The sequence below is a fragment of the Gopherus flavomarginatus genome, chromosome 2 (assembly GCF_025201925.1).
Source record: "Gopherus flavomarginatus isolate rGopFla2 chromosome 2, rGopFla2.mat.asm, whole genome shotgun sequence".
NCBI lineage: Eukaryota > Metazoa > Chordata > Testudines > Testudinidae > Gopherus > Gopherus flavomarginatus.
Window position 1 is genome coordinate 20,057,274 of NC_066618.1, and position 20,757 is coordinate 20,078,030.

Consider the following 20,757-nt stretch of genomic DNA (forward strand, 5'->3'; position numbering starts at 1 on the left):
TTATACTTCCCTGTTGTGTTGGCTGCTCTGCCCAGCAGTCTCATAGAACAATCAATAGTTGGATCCAATGCCCAGACTTTACATACATATTGTTACGTATGACAGCTGTGATGCTGGGTGGCTGACCGACCCACTGAATGAAGCAGTTCAGCTGAAGTTCAGAAAAAATTCTGCTCCAAAGCAAGAAGGTCTCAGCTAGACTGACATATATCAAAGTGGAAGAGAGAGTTTTTATTCATCTCCCTCCCCCCCCTGGTTTGGAAGCCCCCCCACCCAGTCTTCAGACTTCAATATAGTATTAGCGAGGTTGATGGATTCCCCTTTAGCAAGCAGTTCCCTATCCCATTATTAATGAAGACTGCCTTTTCAGTAGCCATTACATCAGCTTGAAGGGTAGGGAGATGCATGTCCCCTGATAGTTTTATAAGGCTAGGCTTAGGGTTAAGTATCATCCCAACTTCCTGCCAAAAGTTTGTTTCTGAGTTCCATATTAAACTAATTTATTTATCTCCCAGTTTTGGTTGGGCTGTTCTGTAGTCATTGGTTAAACAGAATTCCTAATACCCACCTCCAAACAGACAACTACTTGTTAGTCATCAGGAGTGGAATCCATGTGGATGATCACTCAAAGAAGAAAGAATAGTTATCTTTTGGTTACAGTGTTTTTTTCGAAATGTGTTATCCACATGAATTCCATGATTTCCCCACTGCCCCAAAGTCTTACTCCTCTGAATTGGAGAAGGAACTGTGGGGTATTTGCACCCATTCTGCCTCTTATGCCCTTGACTGGGGTTTAGGCTCAAAGACATCTAGGATACAGGCACGGCCCTAATGAACACTGCTTGGTACAATAATCCAATCTCATGTGCATACCCATATTTGAATCTGCATGGACAGTACATCTCAAAGAACAAATATGGTAAGTAACCATTCTTTACTGGGCACACAGATTGTTCATGAAATGCTTTAGTACCTTTTTATGGAAGACTTTACTGAAATGCAATGTGTTATTATTTGATGAAAGCCTAATCTTATTTTATTTGGCAAATATTTCTGGTAAGTATAGCCTAAAATCAGAATGATCTATTCATTGAAATAGTAAATTCATTATATAGCGTGTTTTATAGGCAGATTGCTTTAAAAACAATCTTAAATCCATTTAAAACGGAATCTAATTCCATCAGGTATATTTTGTAATAAAATATATACATCCTGTTGAAGCAGCTATCTCAAAAGCGAGCTGGATCTTTTTTCTTGAAGATGGGCATCTGCATTTCCTTAACTGTTCCCTGTTTCTTATAGCTTCCTATAAGGACACTTTCTGCCAAAGTTGCAGGACCTTTAGAAAGGTTATTTGGCAGAGTATAATACTTTCAGAAAGGCTTAGGGATGGAATATTAAAGGCATTCTCTATATACCATTAATATTCCAACACTGCATGTGGCAACATTTTGATTCTGAGGACAGTGCATGAGTTCAAGGTCAGAGAGATTGACTTGTGCTGTTCATTATAACCAATTATTGTGTGACAAATGAGTTTGAGATCAGGCTGAAAATTCTGTAAGAAAAATCAATAGTTCTAATCAGGGCTTTTCAGGTCATTTACCACCCTACCTTTTGTTAGTTTGTCAGAAAAGAGAAAGATAAAACCTGTGTGACAGTGGATTGCCTCTGTATTGTTACTTTCCATTTGAAACATATTTTTATATCTTGAATTATATTAATAGTTTAATTGGTTTCAGAAACTTCTACAAGAATTCCAATTTATAAGACTTCATTTTTAGTATTTTGATAAGATTTCCAAACTAGCAATATAGTGCGCCCCCCCGGATGTAGTATATCTAATTCCTAAAACAGATTCAAGTTGCTTGTCTATAATGAATAGCAGATCTTACTGGAAGAGATGTCACTAATAGTTCTAGCACAATGTTGAGGTAATTTCAAAATATCTTTTCAGAGTCATGCCATTATGACATCTTATAAAATAATAACTTCATGTTAGCTTTGATTAAACTGGACATATTTCACTATTTCAGTAAATGCCTTTCCTTTCCTTTTTGTAGTTTCCTGATGAAGATGAAGAAACCAGATTATACCGCTTGAAGATAGAAGAACAGAAACGCCTAAGAGAAGAAATTCTGAAACAGAAGGAGCTGAGACGGCAGCAGCAGGCAGGTGCTAGAAAGAGAGAGTTACTTGAAAGACTTGCACAACAGCAGCAACAGCCTCCTACACAACAATCTTTCACACAGCAGGAAGAGGAATCATCAGAGTTTCCCACCAATGGAAATCCATTTATTGTCCATCCTGGTGCACAGACCAGGCAAAATGTGAAAAATAGACTTCTTGTTAAAAAGCAAGATATGGTAGTTGCAAATATTCAGCCCAAACCCACAGATTTCATGCAAGATGGGGCTAATATGCATTTTCAAGGACAGCAAGTGAAAACAGTGAAGCCTTTGAGACAGACTAGAACAGTACCACAAAGTCAGCTTCAGCCATTGCCGAAAGTATTACAAACAAAACCTTCAGCAACTACAGCATCACTCACCCCAGGACAGACTGCTAGAGTGGCATCGATACAAGGAAGGCCTCAGGAACTGAAACCTGGTGTGAAAAGGACTGTCATGCAACGGGCAAACACTGGTAGTGGAGATGGGCCCCATGTCAGCACCAAAGTGAGGGTGATTAAGTTGTCAGGAGGGGTAAGTTTCCAAGGCTCATCTATTTTTGTGTTGTTTTGTCATGGTCTGTTTTTGTGTGTTCTATCCAATGCAATTCTAAAGTAGGAAAAGAACCTATTTTGAAAAGAAAACAGCAAATTCAACAGAACTAATAATCCATATTTCGGAAGATGATTTTCAGAGTTATAGACAAGAGTTATTTTTAAAAAAAACTTGTTGGAACAGAGGTTTGCTGTAATATATTGCACTGGAGTGGGGTTACCATTAAGTTTACATCACTGTTTCCTGAATAATATCTACTCATTTTGGGTGCTTGTAACTTGCACCTAAAAATTCTTCACCTGTGAATCTTTGCATAGAGCAGCAGTTCTCAAACTTTAGCAACCCGATGACCCCCATTTTGATTTAAATTTTTTTGCAGACTCCTAAATCCCTCGCTCAGTCATAGAATATCAGGGTTGGAAGGGACCTCAGGAGGTCATCTAGTCCAACCCCCTGCTCAAAGCAGGACCAATCCCTAACTAAATTCCCAAATGGCCCCCTCAAGGATTGAACACTCAACCCTGGGTTTAGCAGGCCAATGCTCAAACCACTGAGCTGTCTTCCCCCCCCCCCCCCACTCCAGCCCCTTCCCTCAAGGCCCCATCCTTACTCCACCCTTGCCCCTCTTCTTCCCTGCCTCTTTTTGCCCTGCCCATGAGCGCACCCTGTCCTTACCCCTGCCCCTTCTTCCCAGCGTCTTCTGCACTCCACTGAACAGCTGTTCCACAGCATGCAGGAGGCACTGGGAGGGAGGGGGAGGAGTTTATCAGCCGGGCCAGTGGCCCCAGCCATGACTTGCAGACCCCCTGGAGTACCCTCGCAGACCCCAATTTAAGAAACCCTGGCATGGAGCATTTTGGTCCAGAAATGCTTTGATGTTCGGGAGAAAAGAATTTGTGTGGCTATTTTTAAGTTTGAAGGGTTAACCCCCCCCCCCCCCAAAAAAAAAAAAAAAAAAAAGACATATGCCCTGTCCATCATGCAGTTGAAACCAAACTTGCAGCCAGTCATGTTTAAGTATGGCTGGAGCTAGCATAGTTGTCTGAACAGTGTGGGCAACCCTTTTTTCTTTGAGAACCACATTACAAAACTGTGATATAAACAGAATTTGGGAGAGGAAATTTTGTACTAGGGACTAGATTGAAAATGCCACCATTTCACTTTTGTATCTAAATCAGATGTATTTATCTTCTGACAAAGGGGTCCATTGTCTGCATTGGCCCCTGAGCACTGGTGGTGGTCCTAGTAGCATTGTATATTCACAATGTTTTTCTGTATTCATCCAGCCAATATCTATATCGGTGGTTTTCAACATTTTTCATTTGCGGACCCCTAATAATTTTTGAATGGAGGTGCAGCGGACCCCTTTGGAAATCTTAGACATAGTCTGCAGACCCCCAGGTATCCACGGATCACAGATTGAAAACCACTGATCTATATTGAATTTGATTTTTTTTTAATTGAAAAAAATAGAAGTGCAGAATAAGATGAAAATTCACAAGGTCTAACTACAGGGTTTTCCGAGAGACATGTGGCCCTTGCTTTGCCTTGTGCAAAAATATTTAAATATAAAAATCTTTCTGTGCTGTGGGACCTTTTAGGAGAGGGGCAATCTGAAAGAAATCTATACACTAATTGAGGAAACCACTAGAACTGCAGTAAGCGACAAGCAGGTGGACATATTCAGTGTGTTAGCAGAGGTTGAACAGGACCTCAGTTACAGAAGTTGTTTCTCACTCTTCTCTCAAAATCTGATTTTGTTAAATAATAGAATTTAGCAAATAAGTAGTTCAAAATGTAGTCTTAGGTGCTCAGGTATCTTAGTAATGAGCACCGTATACATATGCAAAGGGAGACAGAGATAACTCTTGGTGTTTTTAAAAGGGAAGAGGAAATTAAAATGCTGGAGATACTAAAGTATTAAAGGTGACTACTTTTCGTTAGGATTTTATTAGATTACAAATTTCAAAATGTTTCAAATTGTATAGTTACACAGTGACTGTAAAGGTCCTCTTAACATTTTTTTTTAAAGAAATATATTAGCATAATAGAAAGAATATGACTAATGAGGATCTGGTAAGAGTGGATGATGACTTTCTTCAGACATTGGTAGTAACTTTAGTCCAGTAGAAGGAGTAAATACCAGAAGTTGTAGGTAATCCCTTCTGTTGGACTAAATAAAAATATAATCATGCTTTCAGGAATCCCATTGGCCTGCAAGTAGTGTGACTGGCTTATTTTATTCTTGGTAATTCAACAAAAACAGTCTGGCCCCAACTTTTCTTTTTATCTGGTGAGACAAAACATCAAGCTGTAACCCCAGCCACCAGTGCATAGAGGTCTCCAGGGCAAATGATTCAGTGCCCAATGTAGCAAGTGTCATGAAACAGTTTTTTTTTCCTTAATGTTTTCTTTTTCCAGCCAACCATAAGTGACTTTTTTTTTTTACACCAATTATACAGTAAGGTTGCTTGCCATCAGATTTAGCCACATTAAATACATGTATCGTTCCTGCTGCATTGTATGCTATGTAGACTTGCTCTTGTCCCTTGAAAATTCAGTTCATATCTGCAGGATCATCAGCATAGAACAGGCTGTCTGTGCATGGTATGTAGTTGCTTTTCCTTGTCACCATGGAATATTTGTTTTCTTTCAGACTATAGAAAAATGAAAGCAAGCATTACCATTAGCTTTTTAACTCTGATCAAGATGGTTAATTAATTTTTTAATAGTATGTCGGAAAGCTGAATCTATATTACTTTGTTCCATGTGCCACACAGAAAAAAGGGAAAATCTCAGCAACAGGGGGGCAATCTGGCCTGTTTTGATGCTCAGTATATTAAAAAAGATTAACAAGTTTATGAGAGGCCTGCAGACTATAAGGATCTCAGATCCTGTTTATAACTCTGTTTTTTAGTACTGCAGCATACAGCAGTTATTGCCAGACCTTTGAGACGTCCAGGTGCTGTTTTTTTTGTTTTTTTTTTTAAAAGAACATTTACTCCCTAATCTTTCTTCCTCAGTCTAAATTAGGTTTGCATGACTTCCCTGCTGTCAGCCACCAGAATATGCTTTGGCTCCTTTTATCTGTAAGCAGTGACTTGATTCTGCAGTATAGCAACCTCTCTGCTGCTGTCAAAACTACAGATCATTTATACCCATTTCCCTTTCTCTTTAATTGTTTGTGCAGACGAAATCTTTAATGCCCATGGAATGGTGAGATTGTTACTGGTTAGGCGCTGTGCTGGCTACTCTACCCAGCTGTGCCAGTGTATGTCAGTACACACTTGAAAAGTCCTCTCTTTTAGCAGACTGGCAATAGTACTAAATAATGTAAAGTAAACAGTTATCTAACAGGGAATGGACTGAGATCATGCTCATACCACACCTTTTATCTAAACCGGTTTTGCTTTGCACAGGAGCTGTTGGCAAAAACTGTCTGCTCATTAGACTGCTTGCTGATACCGTGGTGGGTAGAACAGTTATCAAAGTGGCATTATATGCTAATGATGGGTTTTATTTAATCTCAAAGCAGCTGTGCCAAACTTGATTTCCCTTGTTAAGAAAGTTGTCAGTTTTCTTGGTTCAAAATTACTTTCAGAGAACAGTGGCTCCTGCTGTTGAGTAAGGATACACCCCAGTGTGAGTCTTTATTTTGTGTGCAGCAAGTCCTTTACATAACTAGGTGTTAGGGTACTAGCTAGAGTATCTGACTCCAGGTATGCAATATCCCCATATCTCTGAATAAAATAAGATGACCCATCAAAGTGGCTATGACTACACTTCATACTCATGGGACGAATAGTCTTTTTAAAGAAGATTTCATGAAATTGCAATATTTGCCAATTAAGTATCCTCAAAAACAGATATTTGCTGTCCAGTGTCTCTGACACAGTAGATCAGAGGTGGGCAAACTTTTTGGCCTGAGGGCGACATTTGGATGGAGAAATTGTATGCAGGGCCATGAATGTAGGGCTGGGGCAGGGGCTTGTGGTGTGGGAGGGAGTGCAGGTTGTGGAAGCGGGTGCAGTGTGCGGGAAGGGGCTCCGGACAAGGGTTGGGGTGCAGGAGGGGTATGGAGTGCAGGAATGGGCTCAGGGCAGGAAGTTGGGGTTCGGGGTGCAGGAGGGGTTCAGGAGGCAAGAGGGGGCTCGGTGAAGAGGGTTGGGGTACAGGAAGGATGTGGCAGGGGGCTCGGCAGGGAGTTGAGGGCTCAGAGTAGGAGTATAGGTTGCAGGATGGGGTGCAGAGTGTGAGAGGGGGCTCAGCAGGGGTTTGCGGTGCAGGAGGGGGCTCAGGGCAGGGGTGCAGGATGGGGTGTGGAGTACGGGAGGGGATTCAGGGCAGGGGGTTGGGGTACCAGAGGGGTGCAGCAGGGGGCTCAGGGCAAGGCATTGGGGGCTCAGGGCAGGGGATTGGGGGTGTAGAGATGTGCAGCAGAGGGTTCAAGGCAGGAGGTTAGGGGGCTCAGGGCAGGGGTGTGGGGTGCAGGAGGGGTTTGGGGTGCGGGGCCCTGCATCGCTTACCTTGAGCGGCTCCGGGGTAGCAGTGGGGCTAAGGCAGGCTCCCTGCCTGCCCTGGCCCCACGCCGCTCCCAGAAGTGTCCAGCATAGCCAGCAGTGGCTCCTGGGGGTGGGGTGGGGTAGGCAACTTCGCTGTGTGCTGCCCTCACCTGTGGGTACCACCCCTGAATCTCCCATTGTCCGTGATTCCCCGTTCCTGGCCAATGGGAGCTGTGGGGGGCAGTGCCTGCACGCGAGGGCAGTGCACGGAGCCCTCTCCTAGGGGCATGGTGCCGGCCACTTCTGGGAGCATCATGGGGCCAAGGCAGGCAGGGAGCCTGCGTTAGCCCTGCTGTGCCCCAGGGCTGGCAATCCCATAGGCCAGATCGAAAGCCCTGAGGGGCTGGATCCAGCCCTCAGACCATAGTTTGCCCTCTCCTGCAGTAAATGCTCCAGTATGTGCCTGACAAACCTCAAGAAAAAGAAAGCAGAAGATGAACACTTCCTGTGTGTCAGACACTGCAATGTATTGCATGCCCTATCAGGGACTAGTCATGTGATGCAAGGGGTTAATGATAGAATTTATCCTTATTTATTTCATGTCATAGCTGTCATTTTTACCAGAATCCTAGTTCCTCAAACATTTTAAGGCCAACCCTTCCTTTCGTGCCTCTAGATGAGCAAGGAGGAATGCCTGTGTGAGTGGCTTTCTATTTTGATTATTCCCTTTCAGTCTGGGTAGTCCAAATATGCTTGGCAAGTTTAGTCAGTCTGATCTTTAGGACTTGAAGAGACAGTGGGATCAGGCGTTCAACAGATATTTTTGATATCAAGGCTTTGCTTTTTTGCAGAGCTACAAGACCTCTCTTGGCATAGCTTATCTAGCTTCGGTCTTACTTTGTTGCATATCTTCAGGACATCACTTCACTGTGTCTTGGATACACAAGATCAGCATATTATTATCATGCTGTCCATGAGAAACAGTCTTAGATTTGTCTGGCTCAATCAGAGGCCTGATCTCAATACTAGATAAAGAACACAATAGGATTCAGACAGGATAAGATCTTGAAATGGTATTTGTTGGGAGGAAATACAGTAATAAATGGATATTTGTAGGCAGGCATAGTAGATACTTCAAAAAATATCTAGTGCAGTTGAAATCTGTAAATCCAATATCATAGAGCAGGAATGATCCTGGTCATGAGGGAGCAGGTTTGTACCCAGTGTTAGCCCTATATGTCTTAAATGTTAAAAGGTTATGCAAACTCGGCATGTTAGACATGTCCATTGATTGGTCTGAAGTTCTGTTGGCATTGCATGATGTTTTTAAATCGTTGTTGTACCACTCAGTCATCTTATTTTGTTATTGGGTGATCTCTCCCTAGCCAAAGACTGGTCTTCCTTGCTCAAAGTGATATGTCTCAGCCTCTGTGGCCCGAAAATGCTGAATCTTATGCTGGACCAAGAATACACCACTCTTTGTCTGTGTGGGCCTTTTGTATAAGTGCCCTAGTGGGCCTTTTGTATAAGTACCTATGTTCTGTTTGGATTAAAAGTGAAGTCTTAGATTTTCATGAGTTATAGCAACTACTGCCCGACACTGCATCTGAAAAGCGTGACCGAAATAGCTGACAAACTATTTTTGTTGGAAATTCAGTCTGTAAGGATATATTCTTGGGTTGTGTAAAAAAGATTGAAGAGGGCAGCTAAAGGGCAGATAGCTTTGCTTTATTTAGGATAACGGTCAAGGAGGGAGGTAGTTGAACACTGAATTCTTAAAAATGGGAAAAAATGTTCTTGGTTTAGACAATCCTTTTGGATGATGTAAATTTATCTACTAAGATTTGCTTGATGATTGTATTTGTTTTGCTTGTATGTATATTGTTCATTACAGCCAATAAAAATTGTTTAAATAATTTAAATTTCTATAGCGCCTTTCGTCCAAAGACATCAGAAGAGTTTATACAAACACTTATGTGGCAAGAAGTATATAGGGAACTTTCAACCCATATCTGAAATGCAGCTCTCAGGTGTGGAATATCAGAACATTAGCAGAGTACAATAACGTTATTTTCACAGTGGGAGATGGCATCAGCATCAGTACTCATCCCCCACCATCTGAAAGAATGGTTTTGGGCACAAGTAAGGTCAGTGTGCATGTCATATTAGGTGTGCAGGCAAAAGCTGAATGTAGGCCAGCATTTTATATTGCATCTTAATGCCTCTTTTTCACACTTACAACTCAGCACAAAAAGAGTGACACCCAAGAAGCTGCTCTAATCTAAACATCAAGGAGATTAAAACTCAATCAAAGATAATGGATGGACAGACTTCCAGTATCTGTAAAATTTCAATCTAGCAATATTTCTCAAATTAGAATGTTCCTTACTGAAAAACTCACTAAATTTCTTGCTCTGTAAAAGTACACTCTAAAGGCACGGGATGGTGCAAAATATTGAAAACTATATAGGTGCCATTAGGGCATAGATTGATATGGTTCATTGAGGTGGAATAAGTCATGATTTTCACAAGTCTTTTAGAGAGGGGGGTACACTTCTTAGTGGGATGGTACAAAAGGAGACATGAATTCACACATGGGCAAAGGAGCAGTTAATGGGAGGGCAGTGCAGGAGGAGACCAGGGCATAAAGGTAGGTGAGGTCAAGAGCAAGAGAAGAACTAGATGGCACTTTAAGAGAGGCTGGCAATCAAATCCTGACTAAAAGGAATCCATGTTTAACGGGTTAAATTATAATCGAATTTCACTGCAAATAACTTAGAGTATATGCAAAATAAAATGCATCCTTTTATCAGCCTGAGAACAGACCTTTAAAATTTAGTCAAAATTTCAATATACAATTGTAAGACTAGACTTTTCATTGAATACTGTAAAAGCAGGTTCCATCATTCCCTTAAAATTGTAATAGTCTTCTGCACTTTAATTTTGGAATTTTATACTGTAAAACAGTCTCGCATGGTGGGCCTAATGTACATTATTGCAACATCAAGCAGTAGTTGGATTTCATGAGAGGAAATGATAGAGGATGACCGTGACAGCGTAAGTAAAAATATGTCACTAATAGAAATCTTATTTTAAAGTGAAAATTGGTCAACATGGGATTATTGGAGTGGGAAAGGATGCAGATTTGTCTCATTTAAATTTAGTGACTCCAAGAGCAATGAAATGCTTTAATATAAAATGTTCAACATTTAAGAAATTAGAGGAGCTAGGCACTAATACAGGTATACCTCACGTCTAGAAGACACTCAAACGCAAATGGAGAACTAAATAACTGAATACCATCAGTGCTATGGAAAACATAATGCTAGAAGCTTGGGGCAGGACATGGCAAGAGTTGAACAAACGGATTTGTGTGGCCGTAGCAGAGTGGTACGCACTGGGTTCCTGTTTTGGCTTGGTAAAGAAATTGTCAGTCTGCAGGGATTTGTTCATCTGAGCATCTCTAAGGCTGCAAGATCCATGTGGCTGAAGAGGGCTACATTAATGCAAACTAGGGAAACTTTTATTTCAAGCGCACAGCATCCCCATGGGGGGATTACAGTGCAGCACTTCAGTGCACACTGCTATTCATACCGGTCATTGTCCAAACTATGGAGCAGTGTAGATCAAGCTCAAAATGACTTTACCATGAGGTGAGACATTATCTGAGTCTCTTTCAGAGAGACAACTCTCAAATTAACAAGCATTGACTTTTCTTCCAAGGTTCTAGGTAGTCCTACTTATGGATGAATACCACAATCTGTTGAAGAGCCAACCAGAGTTATTGGTTGTGGGTATAAAGTGGGGGGCACTTTCCTCCAGGAAAGTGGGTGCACAGTCAACAGTTTCTAGAAATGAGCATCCTGTAAGTTTTACTGTTCTTTATTTAAAAGGAAAAAGTATGAGGTGAGAATCCAACACCAATTTCATGTACATCAACAGTCAGAGGTACTTGCTGTTGACAAGTAATATATAAGTGACTCACCAGCTTTTAATGTAGGCAAAAAGAAACCTTCAACTAAGCCAGGAAACTTGAACTAGAAAAATTAGGAATGAACGTGCCAACCTGGAAACTCCAGTCAGTTCAGAACATAGCAGCTTGTTTGCTCAGCAGCACAGTCCAACAAAAGCACATCATCCCAGTAATCTCTCTTCACTGGCTTTCTGTTGAATGCTGGTTCAATTTTAAGATTCTGGTTTCATGTTGAAAGTCCTATGTTAGGATAGCCTCAAATATCAGTGGGACTGTTTCACTCTGTAAAGTAATGACCACAGTGACATTTCCACTAGTGTAGTGTCAAGATTGCAAGGAGGAGGCAGAGTTGCTTTTCCTAACGGAAGAGATCAGAATGACACATCTGGGCATGTTCAGAACCTATTCTGACCTATCTACTCCTGAAAAGCACACCAAAATCATGTTTTGAAACAAAACAAGGATCTTACAGAATGAGGGAAAGTGAAAGTTTAATCTCGTTGTGCTCACTTTAATGGTGTAAGAACATAACAGTCATACACAATGGTCCATCTAATCCAGTATCCTGTCTTCCGGCAGTGGCTGATTCCAGATGCTTCAGAGGAAATGAACAGAACTGGACAATTGAGTGATCCATCCCCTGTTGTCTAGTCCTAGCTTTTGGCAGTTGGAGGTTTAGGGATACTCAGGGCATAGAGTTGTGTCCATGACCATCTTGCGTCCATAGGGTTGTGTCCTTGATCTATCCTCCATGAATTTATCTAATTCTTTTTTTGAACCCAGTTATAATTTTGGCCTTCAGAGTGGCCCTTGGCAATGAGTTCCACAGGTTGACTGTTCACCGTGGGAAGAAGTACTTCCTTTTGTTTTGTTTTAAACCTGCTGAATATTAATTTTGGTGCTCAGATATCTCAATGATGGGTGTGCTTTAAGAATCAAGATAAAAAAGCTGACTCACTTAGAGGGAGAAAGAACTACTTATAGAGGTTTTCCAACAGAAAAGCCTGACATGGAGATTTTCTTTGAAAGACGTACTGCGCGACTGGAGAAACAAAATAGTGACCAGCTTCTATGGTCTGGTAGCCCCTAGCATTTTGAATGGATGTTCTACTCCCAAAACAGGAATTTTCCTTGACAAACCCCTTGTCTCCATCCAAAAAGGTGTGTCCCAATAGCAGATATGCGTACTACACACCATGTATTCTATGAAATATGTATTATGGGGCTTTCTTTACCTCTGCTAAAATAATCCCAGTGTACTTGCTCTGAAGTGATCTTTTTCTATTGCTTAAAACAGTGCATTGTTTTTGGTGGAAGGAGGTAGATTTTACAATAGAGACACTGTAACTCAGTGAAGGCTATGTACATAGTGTTGTCAGAGGTGTTGTCAGATGCTACCGGTGTGGTGCTCTGCTCTGTTCAGTGTTGATACCACTCGGCTGCGTGCGTGTGTTCCCTCTGTGTGCTGCCCCAACTCTGCAGATAGCTGACACAGCAGACCCAAAGAGAAACCCCATGACCACAGAGTCTAGTAAGGTACAAAGGCACTTCGGCCAGGTTTATTGCCGTATTGGACACAATAATAGTTCCCTCCAGATCGTTACTCTACAGGGCATGCTACGAGTATGTGCCCACGGTCAATGGACTCGGCTCAGTTAGTGGCGGGACTTTCCGCTGCCCCCTCGGCTGGACAAAGACACCGCACTAGGGATGCATTCTTATACACAGGTACAAACAAGTTACACATCACTCCTGACGTATTGAGGTGCAACCCTTCTACGTAGCAAGGTACAACCCCTCTATGTAGTAAGGTGCCACCTCTCACCTTGTACGTGTTGGTTTGAACAAAACAACTGTATCCATCGTATTACCCTTTTGCCCCTGTCATTGGGATGGGTCAGTCTGTTCCTTGTTATCTGTGTAGAATGTGCAAGTATGTGAATGTTCTAATCTCTAGTGTTCAGTACCTTTTAGGTACGTATCTTCTTGCAGCATCAGCCCTTTCCTTGCCAGCTTATGTGAGCAGGGCCTGCCTCTGGCTCACAGCTCCACTTGGCTTTATGTTAGCAAAGTCTTGACTATTACTTTAGTTCAGGCCTTAGGCCTCATACCAGGCCTCTGATACCAAGGTTTATATCTCAGGGCCTCCTCTTACTACACATAGCAAGTCTCAAACTTAGTTGATTTTACTGTATCTTTGCAGTTATATTTACATTTTATTGGGGAATTTCCCATACCACACTCAATAACTCAGAGGCTGAGTCTACCCTAGTAAAGGAAGTAGCAATAATTCACCATTTGTGCAGTTATTACAGTCATAGTAATGGCCAAAGCTGTAGCGTAGATAAGGCTTGTGCCCTTTTACCGCTGTGCAGTTATGAACAACATACAAATTTCCAAGCAAGGAAATTTTCAGCCCACTTTTGAAGGAGGCATGCAAGGTATTCAGTACATCATTGCTTACTGAATGCCTGTCTGTAATTTGACTGAAACACGTTTCCTTTTGTACTGAGCTGGAAAGGGAATGTAGTTATATTTTTCTGTCCATGTCGTTTTGTAGGGTATTATCTCTGTGTATATTTGTTCTGAGTAAGCTGGCTTCATGAGCAAAATTTTAAGAATCAAAAGGGGAAAAATATACGTTTCCTCAAACATCCACTGTAATGTTCTGATAAGAGTTAGAAAAGGTCAGTTCCTTCAATATAAATGGAGACTGCTTGATTGGTCACCCAGTTATTTGATTTCAGTAATACTTAATCTAACCTTGTGTCTGCCAGGCATATACTTTTCTTTTTGTGTGAGAGTAAATAGTTGGAACTTAGATAGTTAATTTCTGTCTTAGATTGCTCATCAATACTGAATTTCTCTTAAGTAGAGATGGCTATGATCCAATATGGGTGGAGGGAGCAAAGTGGGAATTGTATTCAATCAATGTATTGTTGCTGTTCTTTCATTTAAAAAATAATGACAAGCATCAGCCATGTCCCAGTCAGGGTGAACATTGAACTTGAGTCTGAAGACTCCTGCCACTGACTTGTGTGATATTTGGTAATTATGCCTTATGCCTTAGCTTCCCAATCTTTAGAATGGGAAACATATTTGCCATCTTTGTACAGTACTTTCAGTATCTATAGATAAAAAATGCTACATAAGAGTTTCTTTTTGACCAGCACCTATTGTTCTGCTAATACTGTTGATAAATGTCCTGAACTATTAATTAGCTGTTTTCCTTACATTTTAGCGTAGCTATCAGTGGTTTTGCTTTGTTTTTACAGTGTTTATTTTTGTGTATCACACTGCTGTCTTAGCATCACAGTCTATGTGGACTTTAGTCTTTTTGGTTATAACCCATTGTAGTATCAGTTTAAAATCTATTTCCACACAGAGACCTATATACTGTAGATATATGATAAAATATAGTGACTATCTTCTGCCATTGAAGGAGGATGACTTTAATATCTAATAGATATTTTCTCTCAACTGCTGTGATCTATAAAGTGACTTTTTTTCTGGAAATACTGACTTTTAAACTGCATACGGAGTTTTTATTTTCCCCCCCCAAGGAAAATCAATTACAAAGACCATTTGGGGCTTTGAGGTTTTCGGGGTAAGATTTAAGACTTCATCTTTTGCCACATGCTCTGTTTGAATTATGGTGTATGTTTAAACAAATAGACCCACAGAATGAGGTGAGCATATTAGAACCTCTTTTGTTGTTGTTGCCTCTGTTTTTATGCATGTGATACTTAAAGTAAATAAACTTAGATTGATTTGTGAAGTGCTTTTGCAGCATGTACATCCACTTACTGTTGGGTGATTTTTGAATTAGCTTTTTAAAGATTACATGGATAGACACAGCATTGTAGTAGTTAATAGAAACCTGTGCAGTGAGGTCTATGGGCTGCAAGATCAGTAACAGTGCGGGTGACAGTGAAGTATGGCCTTATCGAAAGGAGAATGCATAAGAGGCTGCCCTGGGACACTACACCACTGTCCTGTGTATCCTGACAATGTTATCTGTCCTCTCAGTACGGAGTATCAAATGTCTGTCATGAGTATAGAAATTAATTTAATGTCACCTGAAGACATGCAATTAATCTTTTAGAGGTTTTCATAATACCTTTACAGAAAGAGTTGCCAGTTTGGCGGATTTGGATTTTGGGGTTTAGCAGAAGATAAGAAAAATTAATTTTTCATCAGGGTTAATACAAGCTAGCAGGGCCACAAAGGCTGAGAAAAATGGTTGGGGAATTTGTCAAGTGTTGTCACTCTAGAATAATGCTGCTTAACGTCTGATAGGTGTAATCAAGAGTTGAGATTTCTATAGAGAGGGATTAATCAATTTGCTCACTACAGAATGCAAGTTGGTGATATCGCTCCTTCATGGGGTTTAAGAATGAAAATAAGATTTGATCTGTCAAATTGCAAGAAGCGCTGACAGTATCAATAGGCATTTTTATCAGTACATTTTTAAAGCATTTGTTATAAATAAATTTGTCCTGCTAATGTTGGTGACAAACAAACTTCATCTGTATTGTAAAACTGTCATAACATCCCTGATAGAGTACAATGCCTTAGCTTACTAAATTCAGGCCCCCCTCTTAAAAAAAAAACAAACAAAAAAAACCCCCCCACCCTTTATAGAACTCATTTTATATTCAGTTAAGACAGAATAACTTTTAAATTTCTGAAGATGCAAAGAATTGATAAAATAAACGACTGAAATATTATATAGCGACCACTTTGAAATGTGATCGTAATCTGTATCTGACAAATCTGTTTTAAAATCACTGGCATGCATGAATGAGACAATTTCTGTTCATTGCACTGTTTTAGAATACTTTGCAAATATGTTCTTTAGCATTCGAAGTTTGAAAAAAATATTCATAATATAGACCAAATCCACTTGCTCATTCCTTTTGAGTTTTCATTTTTAAATTATATTCAATATTTAGAACTAGTAGGATTTTTATGTCAGATGACTTTTAAGAGCAGATTTTCTTTGGCAAATAACCAGTTTCCCTTATATTCCAAAGACTTTCAGGTGAACAGATAGAACTCTTGCTACACATAGCAGCTTTTGTCATGACTGCCATTTAAACCCAGATTTTCAGGGTTTTGACCAGAAATGTTCACGCCTGACTGTAAGTTAGCAATTGGGGAACAAGCCTTAGATAAAACTTGATAATTCAAATTGTGAAGGGGAAAAATGGTTTGTGCTTTAGAGTTTAAGGGGCAGCCAGTATCTCAAGAAAATATTTTTTCATTATTGATATTTAGGCAAAGGGTGAACTTTTCCCCTGGGCAGAAGCCGTTCACCACTTAAATCATCCCAATTAAGTCCTCAGTATAGATTTTAAATATAGGATTTGTAGTATAGGATTTAAGTGGATTTGTGGTCCATAGCCATGTGTTGGCTATATGGATGGGGTAAATTTCACCTGAAGTGTCAAAACTTTGTGCATCAAATTGTCTATAAAAGAGTAAATGAATGATAAACGTCTCTTTGCAAGATCTAGTATTAAAATACATATCCCAAAAATCAAGTGTTTTTATGAACTTTTTAAAAATCAAAATAGATTTTGAGGACAAAAGTTAAAATGATAGGTGGACCTGCTGGCCCCTTTCTTTTACCCTGGATGTTAAAAACTTTTAATAAATCAAAACTAGGCTGGTGAAAAGTGTTAAAAAAAAACCAGAAAATTTGTAAGAAGTTGTCATATTTTTATTTTTGCTTTCAAGAAAAATCAACAAGAATTAAGAGACTTAACAACTATACTAGGGTATACTAGAGACACTAGCATCTCAAGCTTATTCTTCTGCAAGCTGTGGGCCTGGTTCTTCAACAGCTCAACCACCTGCTCTGGCCCAGGCATCACCGAATCTAGCGTCAAGTAGAATTCAACACCACCCCTCTCTTCTATCTACCATTTTACCATAAACCAGAGAACCTTTCCCGATTTTAATATGCAGATTAGAAGTTCCACTACTGTATGTATTGTTTGTCCTCGAGATCCCATGTTAATATTTCCCTGGAAGGAGAATTGGATGCCAGCATGTGTGTTATGTTTTACATTTTCCTTTGTAGGTAGAATGCAAAAAATTGTTGAAGTTGATGCTGTATCCCCATCAGAGATAAGTGGTCTGTTAGTTACTTTTGTAGCATGAAGTCCAAATGTTCTGACTCTGAAATATGTGTAGTTGATGTATCACAGTGGGTCTCAAACTTTTTTTTACCGGTGACCCCTTTCACATCGCAGGCCTCTGAGTGCGACCGCCCCATATAAGTTAAACACACTGTTTAATATATTTATCACCATTATAAATGCTGGAGGCAAGCGGGGTTTGGGGTGGAGCTTGACAGCTCACGACCCGCCATGTAATGACCTTGCGACCCCCTAAGGGATCCCAACCCCCAGTTTGAGAACCCCTGATGTATCAGCATTACTGGCTTAGTTTTTCAGACTTAGAACTTGTGGAAACTGACATTGATTGTGTCCAATGTAAGGAATTGGACTTAAAGCATGATGTGGGTAATTTATTCTAATATTTGAACTGATATATAAACATATTAACACATACACTTTGTTCATTTTCACCTTGAGCTACCTTTTTTGGCTTGGATAATGTGTCTTTGATCAGCTATGTCTGTAACAAACTGAAATGAATGGTACTAAGACAAATTCATTTCACAAAGCCTTTGCTTGCTTGCTCCTGGACAGGTGCTGACCTGGCAGCAATATTTGCACTTGAACTCCCCAGAGAAAGACAGCGATACCATTTTAAGTTAAAATCTTGAATAGTTATGCAAAGAAAAAAGAGAGAACTTGTTGCTGGCTTGGAATGAACTGGGGGTGGCACTGTTGGCCCTTTAGCTTCCAAATAGTTCTTCTTCGAGTGATTGCTCACATCCATTCCAGTTAGGTGTGCGCGCCGCGCGTGCACGTTCGTCGGAAACTTTTTACCCTAGCAACTCCAGTGGGCCGGCAGGTCGCCCCCTGGAGTGGCGCCGCCATGGCGCCCAATATATATCCCTGCCGGCCCACCCGCTCCTCAGTTCCTTCTTACCGCCGTGTCGGTCGTTGGAACTGTGGAGCGCGGCATAGCTGTCCTCCACGTCCCTAGCTCTCCTTGTTTTTCTATCGTTATCTCTATTGTAGTTGTTAATTAGACTGTTAAGTTAGATAGTAGTAGTTAAGTGTTAAGTAGTTGTAAATAGTTTTTCGCCGGGGGCTTAGCCCTTCCCGGCACCCGGCACCGGGCTCATGCCTGGTTCGCCGGGCTTCAAGCAGTGTGCGGCCTGCAAGAAGCCTATGCCCACCAGCGACCCCCACGACGCGTGCCTGAAGTGCCTGGGGGAATCGCATAGATCCGACAAGTGCCGCATCTGCAAGGCTTTTAAGCCAAGGACTAAGAAGGAGAGGGATCAAAGGCTCCGGACTCTCCTCATGGAGGCGGCACTTGACCCGGCGGCTTCGCAGGCCGTGATCTCGGCGCCGGCACCGGATCGCACCGGCACCGAGAAGACTCCCCGGCACCGACCTTCTCCGGCACCGGGGACAGAGCCTAGGCCGTCGAAGTCCATTACTCCGGCCAGGCACACCCGAGTGGAGCGCCCGGCCTCAGCATCGGCCGCGGCGCCGCCGGCACCGTCGACTCCGGGCCCGGCGGGTCCGTCGAGTCCGGTGCCGCCAAGCTCCCCCATGACATCTGGGGTCGAGATAGTGGTGCCATCTACACCAGAGACCTTCGCCTCGGCACGGGACCTCATAGCCATGACCGAGCCCACTCAGCTACCACCCCCGGTACCTCCGGTGCGGGTCGTGTCCAGAGGCAAGCCTATGATGTCGGCACCGTCCCGGGACTCTCGTTCTCGCTCCAGGTCCCGACGTCACGGTCGCTCCAGATCCCGCCGCCGCTCGCAGTCCCGGCACCGCTCCCCTCAGCGGTACCGGTCGCACTCGCGGCGCCGGTCGACACCGAGACGATCGCGGTCAGACTCCAGCCGTCGTTACCGGCACCGCGAGTCCAGGAGCCGATCCAGACGTTCGCCGCACCGGTCGACCTCCCGGCGCCGAGCTGGTGGCAGGTCCCGGTCCCGGTCGACCTCCCGGTACCGAACCGGTGGCAGGTCCCGATCCCGGCACCGAAGCGGCGCCCGGTACCGATCCGGATCCCGGCACCGTGGCAGAACTCGGTCCCGCTCCCGGCACCGTTACGACTCCCGGCACCGGTCCCCGGCACCGAGACGATCGCCCGTGCCGGCCCGCGCGGACCCTTACCATCCAGGGTCCGCCCCGCCATGGCCCTCTAGGCAGCCGTCCGTGTCTTCGCTGGCGGACAGTGGGTACGCGCTGGGCACCGACCGGCAGGCGGCGCTGTTCAGCGAGCCTCCACAGCAGGACCCAGCCCCACAGCAATGGGGTTTCTGGACACCCTGGGCATATCATCAGGCCCAGGGCCCCCAACAGCTCCCTGCTAGGCCGGCGACTGCGGAGCGCAGGGCACCTGAGGCCTCGTTGTCTCGCCCCCCTCCCTCCCCGGATGGGGAGGAAGGATCCAAGCACCAGGACTCCACTTTGGCTCCTGAGGCAGAGGCGAGGGCCGAGGGAGACCCCCCTTTAGACACCCTCTTGCCGGGGGTCTCCTCATCTTCTTCCCCTGATGAAGCGGTGGCTGGGACCTCCTCCAACAGCCCCCCCCCGCTGGACCTCAGGGCGCACCAGGACCTCCTCCGGCGAGTAGCCCAAAACCTGAGTCTACAAGCCGAGGAGGTCTCGGAGGTAGAGGACCCTATTGTCACCATCCTCTCGGCAGACGCTCCCACCAGGGTCGCCCTGCCGTTCATACGGACCATCCAGGCCAACGCCAACACCATCTGGCAGTCTCCGTCCTCCATTCCTCCCACTGCGAAGGGCGTCGAGAGGAAGTACATGGCTCCTTCTAAGGGCTACGAGTACCTCCACGTACACCCGACTCCGTGTTCCCTGGTGGTCCAATCCGTCAATGATAAAGAGCGTCATGGTCAGGAGGCTCCAGCCCCCAAATCCAGGGAGGCCAGGCGGATGGATCTCCTCGGCCGTAAGGTGTACTCGGCTGGGGCGCTGCAACTCAGGGTCTCCAACCAACAGGCCCTGTTAAGCAGATACGCCTTTAACTCCTGGGTGGCAGCAGACAAATTCAAGGAGCTGTTGCCACAAGATGCTCGTCAGGAGTTTGCGGCCATCTTAGAGGAAGGCAAGAAGGTCGCACGCACGTCCTTACAAGCCTCTCTGGACGCTGCGGATTCGGCTGCCCGTACCCTCGCGTCAGGTGTAACAATGCGTCGCCTCTCCTGGCTGCAGGTTTCCGGCCTCCCGCCGGAGCTCCAGCACACAATACAGGACCTCCCTTTTGAAGGCCAAGGGCTGTTCTCGGATAAGACAGACCCTAGACTCAAGAGTCTAAAAGACAACCGAGTCATCATGAGGTCACTGGGGATGCACACTCCAGTGACGCAACGCAGACCCTTCCGGCCGCAGCAACAGCAACAACAGCGCAGGCCGTATCTCCAGTT

The 20,757-nt window shown here is 43.4% G+C and overlaps 1 protein-coding gene across 7 annotated transcripts in view; it reads left to right on the forward strand.

Annotated features, from left to right (window-relative positions):
* Positions 1-20,757, forward strand: part of RBM33 (RNA binding motif protein 33) — a 163,242-nt gene that overhangs the window by 100,584 nt on the left and 41,901 nt on the right. For 6 of the 7 annotated variants that reach the window (XM_050940397.1, XM_050940399.1, XM_050940400.1 and 3 more), the window contains exon 15: positions 2,064-2,705. In XM_050940397.1, the coding sequence (XP_050796354.1) occupies positions 2,064-2,705 (642 nt within the window). Of the gene's footprint in view, positions 1-2,063; positions 2,706-8,613; positions 9,120-20,757 lie in introns of those variants that run through there. The other variant, XM_050940404.1, reaches the window with a different exon arrangement.